The 13,824-nt window shown below is 53.6% G+C and overlaps 1 protein-coding gene across 1 annotated transcript in view; it reads left to right on the top strand.

Annotated features, from left to right (window-relative positions):
* MAN1C1 (mannosidase alpha class 1C member 1) overlaps positions 1-11,284 on the top strand; it is a 130,414-nt gene extending 119,130 nt beyond the window's left edge. The window contains exons 9-12 of the mRNA XM_061184712.1: positions 5,392-5,611; positions 8,137-8,309; positions 9,437-9,552; positions 10,532-11,284. Of these exons, the coding sequence (XP_061040695.1) occupies positions 5,392-5,611; positions 8,137-8,309; positions 9,437-9,552; positions 10,532-10,652 (630 nt within the window). The 3' untranslated portion in view covers positions 10,653-11,284. The remainder of the gene's footprint in view (positions 1-5,391; positions 5,612-8,136; positions 8,310-9,436; positions 9,553-10,531) is intronic.
* The last annotated feature ends 2,540 nt before the right edge of the window (positions 11,285-13,824 follow it).

The raw sequence follows: 13,824 nt of genomic DNA, 5'->3' as shown, positions 1-13,824 counted from the left end.
ACACCTTGAAATTAGGGCCGTGTGAGCATCCTCATTTCACAAATGCAAAACCCAAGCTCAAGGAGGTGAAGTCATTTGTCCGAGGTCTCACAGGAAGCAGCAGGCAGTCTGATTCAGAAACCACAGCGTCTGTGTTTCTGTTGGTGTGTCAGAGCCCAGAACACAGCCAGACTAGGAGCCCCCAAGTGAGGCTGCCAAAGCAAGACCCTCGGCCATCTTCCTGTGGAACCAGAAGTGACATACTTAGCACATCCCAGCTGGGAGGGGCCTCCCTCAGTGGAGCATCCGCTTCTCTTCCTTCTCTTTATGTGGATGGAAACCAAGGCCCAGAGAGGGGAAGGCACTTGCTCGAAGCCACACAGCGCAGAACTGGCAGAGCTGGAGCTAGAGCCAGGTCTCCAAAGCCAGCCGCCAGGTTCTCCCCACTGTCCCTCAGCTCTGCTGGTCTGTCCCCAGGGCATGGAGTGAACAGGGATGCTAAGCTCAGATGGGTCCCTCCAAAGAGGCGGAGACTGTAGGACAGAGGGGGAGTCGGTTAGCCTGGGCTCTTGGGAAGGGGGTTAAGGAATCCCAGCAGCCCCATCGATAGATACCTTTGAGCCCAACTAAAGAAAAGGCACTGGGCAGGCTCCGGGCCTCAGTTTCCTCATCAAGTACGTTGAGCAGGTTGGATCTATTCTGCTGCCACCGTGGTCTAAGCTAACTGGATTCCTTGCTCCACCCCTCCCCACTCTAAGTCAGTTCTTCCGCAGCAGCCAGAATAGCTGTAAACGCATGTCCCTCCGCTCGTGACTCCCTTAGCGCTCGGCTCGAATAAACCAGATTCCTCACCTTTGCCCACAGTCCCTGATCTGGGACTGCCAGTCACTCTGAACTCTCTCCCCTTTACCCTCTGAACTCTCGTCCCCAACCTTCCTCAGATACACCAGACTTGTTCCCACCTCAGGGCTTTTGTACCTGCTGTCCCTTCTACCTGGAATATCATCCAGGTGGCTGGGTCCTGCTTATTGGTCAACTCAAATGCCACTGAATTAGCCTTCCCCAGCTTCTCTCTCTCTCACATACCTGAGGCTTATTATTATTAGTCATCTTCACCTTTATCAGCATCTAAAATGATCACATGTGTGTATTTGTTTACTTGTTTATTGTCTATCTTCCTGAGCTGTCTAGAGCAAGGATCTTGTCTACTCATTCGCTGTATACTTCACTCCCAAAACAGTGCTTGGTACCTGGGAGGCATACAATCACAATTTTGTGAACAAATAAATGGATGAGGGGAAGGCAGGAAGGAAGGGAGGGAGGGAGCGAGAGGGGAAGGAAAGATGAGTGGGTGGGTGGACAGATGGATGATTGAATGGATGGATGGGTGGGTGGAAGGATGGATGGGTAGGTGGATATGGGTGGATAGGTGGGTAGATATGGGTGGATGGATGGGTGTGGGCAGCAGACTGGATGGATGAATGATATCTAGCTACACTCTGATCACATGAATCCGGCCAGGAATGGTAGTCCTTAAAGGAAGCACATTGGAACAGGCCTCCAGAGTCGTGGATCCTTTAAACTGTGGGCTCAGTGATGAGTTTTCCCTGCCCAGCTCCCTGGCACCAAGACCTGAGTCATGAAGCAGGTCCCAGGACTCCAGTCCCAGCTCAGTCTGGCTGAGCCCCGTCCACTCCAGGCTTCTGAGCTGAGCTTCCACTGCAGCCTGCGGCTCCTGTCAAGGATTAGCGGTCAGCTTCAGCGGTGGCCAGGTGTGCTGCCTGGAGAGGCCCTTTCTGCCCTTTCTGCCTTCCTTGCAGAGTAAACATAAAGTTCACGAGCAGCGCAGTTCCCAGCCCTCAGGGCACACTGTAGTTGAGGCTTCAAGGAAAGAAATGGCCATAAATTATTTAAGCAAACGGGGAGTTTTATAGAAGTACTTGATTGAACAGGCTAGAACTCACCTTTGCTCCCACATTTGATCTCCCCAGTGAAGAGCCTGCAGTATCTCTGACCCCGGGTAAAGGCTGGGCCTCTGGCGAGTTTGGGGCTTTGAAGAATGTTCTGGTGGTTGTCAGCCTTGTTGGCATGTTAAAAATCACCTGGGGAGCTGTAAAACCCCAATGCCCAGGCTGCACCCCAACAAGGTGACATCAGAACCTCTGGGCTGGGGCCCAGGCAATAGCCTTGAAAGCTGCCCTGGGGGCTCCAGTATGTGGGTTAGGCCAGTGTCCAGCTAGGGTGGGTGTGAGGGCTTCAGACAGATCAGCTGGGCACACCCCGGGGTCACGGAGGAGGGGCAGCAAGAAGAACAGGGAGATTCTGTCCCTGTGGCCTCCTCCAGGCAGGTGCGCTGGGTGCCTGGCCTTATTTAGCCCCTTCTTGCAGATGATGAAACTGAGGCTCAGAAAGGCCCAAGGTCACCCAGCAACATGGCAGAGCCAGGATGCAAACACGGGTCTCGCTGACTCCGGATCCAGGGCCCCTGCCTCTACTCACCAGCTGCCGAATTGTAGGGGACCCTGGCTGGCCTGAAGGCCCTCTCAGAAGTGCGCAGATGGGGTGCCCTCCAGGAGGTAGAGGAAGGAACCGTCAGTGCCAGGCGCTTAGCCAGCATCTTTGAGTAGCTTCATAACCATCCCAGGAATTATTATTCCCATTTTACAAATGAGGAAAGGGAGTCTTCAGCAAAGGAAAGTAACTTGCCCAAAGTCACCCAACTCTCAAATTGCAGAGCTGGGATTCAAACTCAGCTCTTTACTATGTCTCTTGCTATGATTTTAGCCTTTTTACCAGTCGGTTGCCCGACTGTGCTGTCTTGTGTTTCGCTGAGGGTTTTAGAAAGGCTTGGGGTTTTTATTTTTTACCTTTGCATTTGCTTGTCTAAATTATATCCTCAAAGAGAGACTGGCCTATCATTTCCTCTTTAGCACAATTACTTAGCTTGGGGTTAACCCCAGATAGAAATAACCAGTGGGAGACAGTCTTGAAGGTACAGATTTCCAGCTACAGTGTGAAGCTTCCTGGGATCTCCCCGGATGTCTGTGTCCTCTCCCCAGTGCTGGCAGTGATAACTGAACCAGGTTTCTGTGCCCGGGACTAGCCCTGCCACCCCTCCTGCACCAGCACCCTTAGCGACGCAGAGCAGCTGCTGTGGACCCAGCTCTGCCCAGGAGCCAGGGCCCAGCCCGGACGCGGCAGCTCTCCAGGCTGCCTCAGTGCTCCTCCCCACAGGGAGCAGGTGCCCTGGCGCGCCAGTCGCTTCATCAGAGCTTCCCCATCTGCTGCTCAGTGAGGGTCCTGCAGGCAGCCCACCAGCCTGGGCCTTACAGCAGAGGGCAAAGGACAAGACAGATCGAGGAACGAATGTTGTTTGAGCACCTGCCACATGCCAGGCACTGGCTGGAGGATGGTAGTGGTGGCTTCTGCCGTCACCTGGCACTCAGAGTCCTGGGAGAAAGGCAGACGTTCCACAGAAATGTATACAAATAGGCGCACACACGTGGGAATAGCACCTCGTAGAAAGATAACAGGGTAGTAGCGTAATGGGGCCACAGTGGTTTAGACTCTGGGGTATTCTCACTAAGGAAGAGGCAACCTGGAGGGGGCCAAACACAGAGCTAGAGGTAGCAGAGCTGGAATGGGAGCTTGGGGGAGAAGCAGTGGTTGCAACAAAGCCCCGAGGCAGGAAGAAAAGGTGTTCGTGGAGGTCACCAGTGCAGAAACCTTCTCTGGCCTCACTCCGCAAAGTAGGACCCCCTCCCCGAGCCTTTTTCTGCCCCGTCCCCTTAATTTGTTTCATTCAGAATGTTGATCACAAATTGGGATTCTCGGGTGTATTTGCTTTTGTTGGGACTTCTCTGTGCCCATGGGTGAGCTCCCTGAGTCCAGGTCCAGACCCATCTTCAGGGCTGTATTCCCTGCACGGGGCACAGTGCTGGCACCGAGAGGCGCTCGCGAAATGTTCACTGGGGGAGGGGGGCACAGGAATGAAATGAGGCCTGCCCGCGTGGCTGGAGCGGGGAACGGGGGCGGGGGCAGACTGGAGAGGAATCATAATAGCCAGCACTTATTGAGGCCTCTCTGTGCGAAGAAACATGCTAAGCTCTGCAGACATATCCCATTGAATCCTCACAACCCTGTGAAGTGGTTCATGCTCTCATCCCCATATTATACACGAGGAAATTGAGGCACAGAGAGAACATAGAACCTGCGCAATGTCACACAGCTTGGAACTGGTGGAGGTGGGGTTTGAACCAGAGTCTACACCCGGGAACCATGTCCGTGGCATTAGGTTAAACCTCAGGGTGTAGATCAGGGAGTCTCAGAGGCCCTGCTGGACTTTAGTCTGAGGGCACTTGGAAACCATGGGAGGGCATTAAACAGGCCCAAGACGCAGTCAGGTCCACTACGTACAGAGTGCACCCCACCGCCCGCTCCAGAGAATAGACGGGAGGGCAAGAGTGGAGGCAGAGGCCTGGCCAGGGCCCCAGAGGCTCCGCCCTGGACTAGGACCCATCGAGTCCAGCCTTGCAGCTGTGTGGGTGGCTGCCGCCATCACCTCAGTCTCCAGGGCTCCCAAGGGACTAACGGCAGGCAGTCAGGGGCACGCGGGCCTGACACCTACACACCCCAACATCCTGGGAGTCTTTCCCAACAGCATCACCTCTTGGGGGACCAGGGGAGGGCTCTGAAAGCCCCTTGCCACCAAAAGGAGCAGCCATTGGGTAATGGAAGGAGCCGGGCTTGGGCATCTGGGGGTCCTTGTCCTGATCGTGGTGTGGTGGGTGACCTGGGACACGCCACTCAACCCCTGTGTCTAGAGAGGGCACTACAGCCCATGTGCTTGGCTTTTGTGAGCATTAAATGAGGAAGCCTGTGATAAGGGCCTGTAGAGGGCAGCTGTTATTGTCTGTGGTCCTTTTTGAGAATCTGATCAAATATTACTGACCCTCTTCCCATGAAAATGCCCTAAAGTGTCACATACAATTTTAGGGGCATTCTGGACCCCCTCCAGCCCATCCACAGGCCAACTGGGCTTCAGGTTAAGATTCCCTATCAGAGGATATAATGGAGATTGATAATAATTTTTAAAGATTTTTTTTCCAAAAATTTTTTGAATGCTAAGAAGTTTTAAAAGTCTGTGTAAGAGACTGGCCCTGGGGAGCTGCCTTGTGTCCAAGCCCCCCAGCAAGCACCAGGCCTCAGCTGGGTGAGTGGCAGAACCTCCCACCAGCCCCATCAGGGACCGCCCCCCAGCCAAGGTCAGCAGGCCTCCTTTGTCTGGGATGGAGGGCTCGACAGAGCTGCACTTGCTGCCGTCTCCAAAATGTTCATTTTCCGTCCTCTCCCTTCCCTTCTCTGTACCCTCCCATGCCCTTCCTCCCTGCCCAATTCCCACCTTGCTCCCAGGCAATAGAGACCCACTTGCTGAATGTCTCTCCCGGGGGGCTGACCTACATTGCTGAGTGGCGAGGGGGGATTCTGGACCACAAGATGGGGCACCTGGCCTGTTTCTCCGGGGGCATGATCGCCCTCGGCGCTGAGGATGCCAAGGAAGAAAAGAGGGCCCACTACCGAGAGCTCGCAGCCCAGATCACCAAGACGTGCCACGAATCGTACGCCCGCTCAGGTAACCCTGCAAGGGGAAGGGGCAGCAGGAAAGACTGAGGCTAGACACCAGGAAGAACTGGAAAGACCAGGAGAGTGGCAGTGAGTGAAGGGAACACATGGACTTAGGGAAGCCTCACCTTGGAGGTTACCCGGAATTTGAATGAGGGGTGTGCTATCCACGCACAGAGATTGTGCCCTCAGTTAAAGGGAACATGGTGCTGTGTTAGCACTTTGTGTGTGCCGGGTGTTATTCAGCACTTGACATACATCATCGCTGACCCTCACAACACAGATGAGGAAACTGAGGCTCAGAGATGACCCGGCCAAGTTCCCATGTGAGGGGCTCAGAGCAGAGGGTCCTCCAGCCCCTGAGGCAGAAACATTGGCTTCCTGAGCCTTTAGCAAATTCCTTCACCCTGAGCCCCACCCCTAAACGTGCCTCTGCCTTTCCTCCCTGGAACCCTCCCATTCAGAGGGTCTCACCAGCTCTTGGCACCACCCCATAATCACCCTCTGATCCAAGACCCCCGGAAAGCTTGAGAGCTTCTGCACCATCCCCGCCAGCACTCACCGCAGAACTGTCAAACACTAGACTCAGAAACCACATGAGAGAATGTGAACCCAACTCCTCATTTTACACGCGGGGAAACTGAGTCAGCCCAGAGCGGGGAACTGGCTTAGCCAGAGCCACACCGTGTATGAGTAGCTAAGCCGGGGCTAGAACCCAGGTCTCCTGATGCCCAGCCCCACCTTGTGTGCGGCCTTTCTAAACAACACCCTCAGAAAAAGCCCCGGGCCCCCCGTGACCCCAGAAGGGGCCCACCGCTCTGAGTTGTAAACCCAGCCTTGGTTGGAGGAGAGGACCTAAGATCTGCAGTAAAAGATCCTGGCTCAAGTGCCACTCTGCCGCTCAGCAGCTGGTGGCCTCTGTTTTCTCATCTGTTCAATGGGAACAATAACACAGGTCTCCTGGGCCCCACAGGAAGTACTTGGCCCACACCTTCAGCCAGCAGCATGGGAGGCGTTTGTTAGCAGTCCACCGAAAACGTGTCTGTGAGTGCGCCAGTGGAATCCAGAGCTCCTGGAGCTGTTTTCAGGAAGCCAGCAATTCGCAGTGGGTCCTTAAAACTGGTCTTCAATTCCCTTCAAAGAGCTATCTCTGCCAGCACCATAAACAAATAGGAAATCTCAGGAATAATAAAAAGCTTGCTATTTGTCGGGGACAATCAGCCCAGACCACAAAAGACAGTCCGCTTAATAGAGCACGTTGTTACAACCAGCCCGGCTCGTCCATGGATGGCTGCAGCAGTCGCTCTTGCCCTCACCCCATTAGCGGCTTGGCGAAACGGCTGTGTTCTGATGGCCAAGAGCAGCTGTGCCATCTGAGAGGCTCAGAGGAGCCAGGATCTGCCTAATTCCTCTTCCATGAAGCCCTCCATGAATGAGTAGCATGTCCTGCAAGGCTCCAATCTGTCTCTGAGAAAAAGCAGCCCAGGGCCTCTTGGGGTCCTGAGCCCTAATGGGAGGTGGGGGGCCCACATTAGGACCAGAGCTGGGCCCTCCGCTGACCTGACAGGATATGCAGGCATTAAAGGGAGGATGATCTGACCCACGTACCCTAAATTTTGGACCTAGAGAGTCAGACCCAGGGTAGAAAGAGAGAGAGGAGAGCCTGGGGAAAGGGCATCAGACAGATCCAGGGTCACATCCCAGCTCGGCCACAACTTGCTGTGTTACCTTGGACAAATTACATAGCCTCTCTGATCCTCAGTTTCCACATGCACGAGAGGCAGATAATAGTATCTGCCTTACCAAAACAACATTTTTTAAGGATTGAAATAAATGTATGTAAAGCACCCAGCACAGCCCTTGAACTCATAAATGGTGGTTGCAGTGGTGGTTATAATGGTGGTCATCCAGAAAACAGGAACAGCAACAAACTGACCAAAGCCAAACAATGACAACAAAACCCAGACCTCATCAGGCCTTCTTTATTCAGCTCCCTCTGCCTGAATATGTGCCTTCTGGGCGAATCTTCCCTCATCTCCACCTCAGCAGTCTCCCAAACTGTCAGCTCTGGAAGGCTGGTTCTGGGAAGTGTCAAAAGCAGTTCCCAGAGAAAGGGGGTCTGTGGAGAAGCATCATTGCATATTAGCAAATTAAAGGGTCTGGTAAGTCCTGTAGACAGGAGGCTTTCACTTTGTTTAACCCACTGTTCCCCAAATGTGCTTAAACCTACAACCTTTTCTTGGCTGAGCACTGGGTGACATCCTGCAGGGCTAATGTCTCAAAATATATAGTTGGGGAGCACCACCCAAACTTTTGTCTTCCCGGACTGCTGGGAAGTTCATTTGGATTCTCAGGGTCTAAACTGCAAAAGTCTCGAGGCCTAAGGGTGTTGCTTTGGCCAGCCCATGCCAGCCCATCACCAGCCGGCCCCGGCCAGGGCTACCACGCCACTTCCGTCTCTCCTGGGGCACTGGGATCCTGAAGAGCAGGAGGTGGGAGGTCTGACCCAGGCCCCCTGGTTGGTCATTCCTGCAGATACCAAACTGGGGCCCGAAGCCTTCTGGTTTAACTCAGGCAGAGAGGCCGTGGCCACGCAGACGAGCGAGAGCTACTACATCCTGCGGCCCGAGGTGGTGGAGAGTTACATGTACCTGTGGCGGCAGACCCATGACCCCATCTACAGGGAGTGGGGCTGGGAAGTGGTGATGGTGAGTGGCGGGGCGCAGGGGGAGGGTGGTGAACTGGTGGCAGGTGCCCTTGAGAATTCACAGTCAGGGTCCAAACCCAAGAGGAGGGGCAAGCCAGGCTGGCATCTGGCTAAAGTTGAGAGTGCAAAGGGTCAAGGTTTGGTTGCAGAGCCAAGAGTCCCCGGCCGGGCAGGAGCAGGCCAGGAACTTGTGAAGAGTGTTCTGAGTGCCCCATAATGTCAGCAAACTGAGAGGGGCGAACGCAGGGCAGCAGTCAGAGGTGGCCCAGCACATGCGTGGTCACTGCTCTCTGACGCTGAAGCCTGGACAGGTGACTTTAGATTTCTCCTCTCAAACAGGAACGGGCTGCCAGCTCACCTCCCTCCTCTCCCCGAAGCTGGCCCAGCCCTGGGCAGCCCCCTCTCTGGGCTCTGCTCCCCCAATCCCCTTCCTCCTTTGGGGCAGGTATCAAAGGCAGGGGTGGGGATTCCAGAAGGTTCTTGGATGGATGCCAAGCCTTCTCTGCTGTTCTCCCCCGGGCCCACTGCTCTCAGAGGCACAGACTTGGTGGGGAGAGCCACACTCCCAGAGCACATGCTCAGCTGGGGCGTGGGCCCTGCTCAGGCTCCCTGACATGCCTCATTGGCCAGAGTCCCCCTGCTTTCCTGAAGACCCTGGTTCTTGACCTTTGAAAGCCAAGTGTTTTTTGCTCCTGGGCCCCAACCACAGACCCTCAGTGGGTAAAACTTGCATTTCTGTACAAAAGGCAGGCACAGCCTCTGGCCCGGGGACTACATCTCTACAGGGATTCCCTGGGGCGTGCCGAGTCCAGTCCTCAAATCCCAGCCCCTTCCCTGACCTCTGTCCACCACTGTCGGTGAGTCTGTCAGGTCAGTCTAGTTCCCCGAGAGGCAGAGAAACTTCCTCTAAGTTCACACCAGGTGAAGCGCTCAGGCCGGGCAGGGACTAAGCTCTCCGCGTGGGCCCAGGGAGCGTGGTGACGGCAGGAATTCGGCCTGCTGCTCCCACCAATGCTGGGGTCCCCAGCCAAGGGGTGGGAGGGCCTGCCTGTTCGAGAGCTGGGCAGGTGTGAATCTTGGGGGGGGCCTCTCCTCTCCCCACACCAAGGCTGCCTTCCTTTCCTTCAGGCCTTGGAGAAATACTGTCGGACGGAAGCCGGGTTCTCTGGGATCCAAGACGTGTACAGTAAGGTTCCCGACCACGACAACAAGCAGCAGACTTTCTTTCTAGCGGAGACACTGAAGTGAGTTGGGGGCTCGGCCGGTGTTCTTCCCAGAGGGCAACTCGGGCTTTTCTTAGGGAAGGGGGAGGGGGCAGAGGGGAGGGGCAGGGGGCAGCAGTTCCTTCCTTCACCATCAGTCAAGTTCTGCTGTCCCAGGAGGGGGGGCCCAAGAGGGATGGAGGCTTGGGATCCAGGGGCGGGCCTTGGGCCAGGCCAGTTTCTCCACGCACAGTGAGGCTGGGCTGGACTCCACCCCCCTAAGCGTTAGCTATGTGAGAAGTTAACTTCTTTAACCTGTCTCCTCAAGTTACTTAAGTTCTCTGAAACTGTGCCCTTCTGTGAAATGGGCAGAATAATAACCATGGTGGTGTCAATCCCGGTCACTGCTGCAGTTCTGCTGCTGCGCTGTTCCCCTCCTTTCTTGGGGCGAAAGGTTGGCCTCCTCGTTTCCTCGCTGTTCCCTAAAGCAGTCCCCTTGTGCTTTAGCTCTTTAGGATGGATTGGATGGTCTGTTCCTTCCATTAAAAACCCCCATGGCTTGGAAACCTGCAGTTCTGGAGTCACGACTCCCTGTGCGTTTTAGCGCCCGGACATCTACTTGAGTGTCGAGTCTCCTGGTACATAATAAGGAAGCAGCCCGAGTCCTGGGGTAGCGCTCAGGCCTCCCTACAAAAAAAAGAGAATCTAGGCCATACGGGGTCCTAAGAGGGCCAGGTGGGGAAAGCACCTGAGGGAAGCTGGTCGTGGGGGAGGTACAGAGCAGGGGCTGGGGCAGAGCCAGGATTAACCGGCTCCGTGTGACCTAAAGCTCAGTGCTCCCCTCCGCGTCCACAGCTCCTTCCCGGGGATGAGCCCTCCGGGCACATTTGGGGTCTCCGACCTCCCTGCGCTCTTGGGCACAGGCCTGTCGCAGAGGCCCCTGAGATTCCTTCCCAGTGGGTGCCCCCTTCCCCAGAGCGCTGACAGCCTGTGTCTGGCTCCCCTCCCTGCCGGGGCACAGGTATCTCTATCTTCTGTTCTCTGAAGATGACATGCTCTCCCTGGAAGACTGGGTGTTCAACACGGAAGCCCACCCGCTCCCCGTGAGCCGCTCGGACGGCTCCGGCAGGGGCGGGACCTGACTCCCACCCGTCGCCCTGCCGCTCCGGGCCCACCTCTGCGGGATCTGGGGCTGTTCTCAAATGGATTGGAGATGTGGGCCCCTGCCTGGCGGACCCGGTAGATGTGTTGGACGAGCAACTTCTTTTCCTCTGTGAGGAGACAGGACTCGGAGACACAGCGATGGCACACCAGGCCCAGACGTTCCTTTCCACAGAGAATTTCTGTGAAACCTGCTCACTTGCCATTCCAGGGCCAAAGCACCGGAGGTTTGCATTGCAGCCTCGTGTATTTGATTCACTTCCTTTCGTTTTGGAGGTTTTTTTGGTTTTTGCTTGATTTTGCCTTTTCTCTACAGTTGTGTTTTCTCACAGATTTTAAATATAGTTTTCAAAATCATGTGCTTTCAAAAATGGTGTCATCCCAATAAACTAAACCTTAAAGTGTTTGCACACACACACACAAAATCTTGACCCCATTTTCTATATTTTGAATTCCTTTTGCCCAACGTTTACTGTATGTTCAATTATGTGTTGTTTACCTTATAATTTGAGGAGGGCTCCCCTTTGATTTGGGCCTAAGTGTTACGAATCAGTAGTGCTGTTTTCATTATTGTAATGGAAAAATCTGTAAAGTTACAATAAAGGAGTTTATTGAATAAGAAATACAGTTGGGTTCATCGCACATCAGTGACTCCTGGGGAAACCATTGCAATGCTATCATCAGAAAGAATAATCAACCAGCAGTTGATTTAAGGTATAAAGATGCCAACTTCTATTACCTTCCCTTGAATTGGTCCTAATATATTCAGAAAGGCTGAGGGCAACCCTTTAAATGAAGTTGGATATTTATACTTACATCAAGGCTTGGAAGAGGCCCAGAGAGGAGCAGCAACTTGCCTGAGGTCCCACAGCCAGTAAAGACAGAGGTGAAACCCCTAGGGTTTGCTCACCACCCCAGTCCAGGGTTCATCTATTCCATCATTCAGCAGATACTTGGTGAGTGCCTGCAGGGGACCAGACATGGGGACGCAGCTGTGAGCGGGACAGTCATAAGCCCCGCCCTCAGGGAGCATACAGCCAAGCAGGGACACACAGACCATGAAGGAGAATGACTGCAAGTTACATGAAGTGCTCCAAAGGAGACAAGCAGGCTGAGGCACTAATGTCTGGACCTACCTTAGAGGGTCAAGGAGAGCCTCTCTGAACAGATGACCTTCAAGCTGAGACCTGGAAGGTAAGACTATCCCACAGATCCACTCTGCTCCTGACCATCACCCCTGGGAGGAGGCCATTCTGCAGGGCAAGGAGGTCAGGCCCCAACACTGAGGAGAGAGCTTCCCCTCCCTCACCCTCACCCCTTTGCAGCGTGTCCACACAGCTGACTTCACAGGACGATCCCGAGTCCTTCCCCAGGCTCAGCCACTTCATTTTGGCTGTTAGTGAACTTGAGTAGCCCCTGGGGTGCTGGGGCCCTGGGCCAGGTGACCTGGCTTTAAACCCTCACTGTGGGAACCTGGGCAGGTCACCTGTCTCTCTGAGCCGCTCTTTTCCATCAGGCAGAGAGCAGACCCTCCACCTCGCAAGGTTCTCATAAGTGAGATGCTGCTGGCGCCCTGGAGCTGTGGGAAGTGCTGCTTCCTTGTTCTGGAGACTCAGATGCTTCCGGCATGTTCTTAAGCAGTAGTTAGAGCTACAGGGAAGCTGTGGCTATAGCAGGCGCCCGGGCATTTGGTAAGTAAGTTGCTGCCTGAACCCAGAAAATCACTTCACTCTTGACAGGCACCAAGATAGTGTGGCTCCAGTGACCTGCTTGGGCCCATTTTTTAAAAAGCAAAACAAAAAATTGATTACACAGATATTATAGAAAGGTTAGAAAGCTTAGCTTTATGATAAGCTGAAAGAAAAATCATTCACCTTCCTACCCTCCAGAATAAATACTGTTACATTTTCTTCTAGATCTTTTTCTATGAAGGTAGAGAGTATATTTTGCAAACATGGTGTCATACTGTGGCATCCTGTTTTGTTATAATCTGCTCTGCACCAAATGCTATATTATGATCATCTTTCCACGTCAACATACATTTATCTCATTGCTGTACCTGGTTGTGTAGTATTCCATCATGGGCTGTATCACACTTTCTGGATCTGAGCCCCAATTGTTGGGCATTTGGGTTTGTGTCAGTTTGGATTCTTAGCTACAAATAATAGAAACCAACTCTAACTTAAGCAAAAAAAAAAAAAAAAAAAACACAAAGAATTAAAATGCCTTGGAGTGGCTCATGGAATCTCAGGAGAGTGAACAGCCACACATCAAGAAGGACTAGGAAGAGGATTTGATTTGGCCACGGATCCAGTTTGCAAGAACCAGGAGGCAGCCTCCCCAGGCACCACCACCAGGACGGGTGAATCCAGATGTTAGCTCCAGATGCTACTGTGTCTCTTTTCAAGGACGTGAGCTTCCAAATGGTCTGGCCTGGGTCACGTGCCTCCAGCCAAAGGGAGGGCGAGGCATCTTGACTGACAGGCCCACCGAGACCCCATGTAATGGGCAAAAGGCTGTTCCCTGGAGAAAAAAATGAGACTTGCTACCAAAATAACAGACCTGCCTGCTGGCAGAGCAAAAACAGCAGGACTGTTCTCAGGCGTGACTTTAATTTTTTTCAGCATTATAAGAGAGTTATGAAAGCATACTGGACCCATCCCATTTTCCCCAGTCCAACTCCTTGGAGTCAGTTCCTGGAATGTCTCTCCAGGGCAGAGCCACTTAGCAGTTCCCCAAGACCCCAGGCTTCCCCGCTGGGCCTGTGTCGCTCTCCCCACTCCTCCCCACAGCATTCTTGTCTTCTGCGTTATCGCTGGGAGCAAGCTGTAAAAATGAATATTTTAAAATTCATCCTCCAGGAAAGCCCTTGCAGGTGGAGAAATATCATCCTTTTGGTAACTTAACTCCATTCCGGGGATAAAAATGAGTAAGACCCAAGGTAGACTGAGAGGAGAGAGGAATTAAGGGATGAGTCATCCTCATTGAAGGAGGAATCGAAGCTCAGGAACCATTCCCAAAGCAGACCCCTCCATCCCCAGCCAGGGTGGGGTGGGGAGGCCAGCGTGCTGCCAGTCTCATTTTAAGACTCGTCTTTGCCCTTGCTGCAGATGGAACCACCTTTTTCACCTGTTTTCTTCATGGATGGGCTTG

Source organism: Eubalaena glacialis, chromosome 3 (genome assembly GCF_028564815.1).
Source record: "Eubalaena glacialis isolate mEubGla1 chromosome 3, mEubGla1.1.hap2.+ XY, whole genome shotgun sequence".
Lineage (NCBI taxonomy): Eukaryota > Metazoa > Chordata > Mammalia > Artiodactyla > Balaenidae > Eubalaena > Eubalaena glacialis.
The sequence above is the reverse complement of the archived record's forward strand: the minus strand, read 5'-3'. Positions and strand labels throughout refer to the sequence as shown.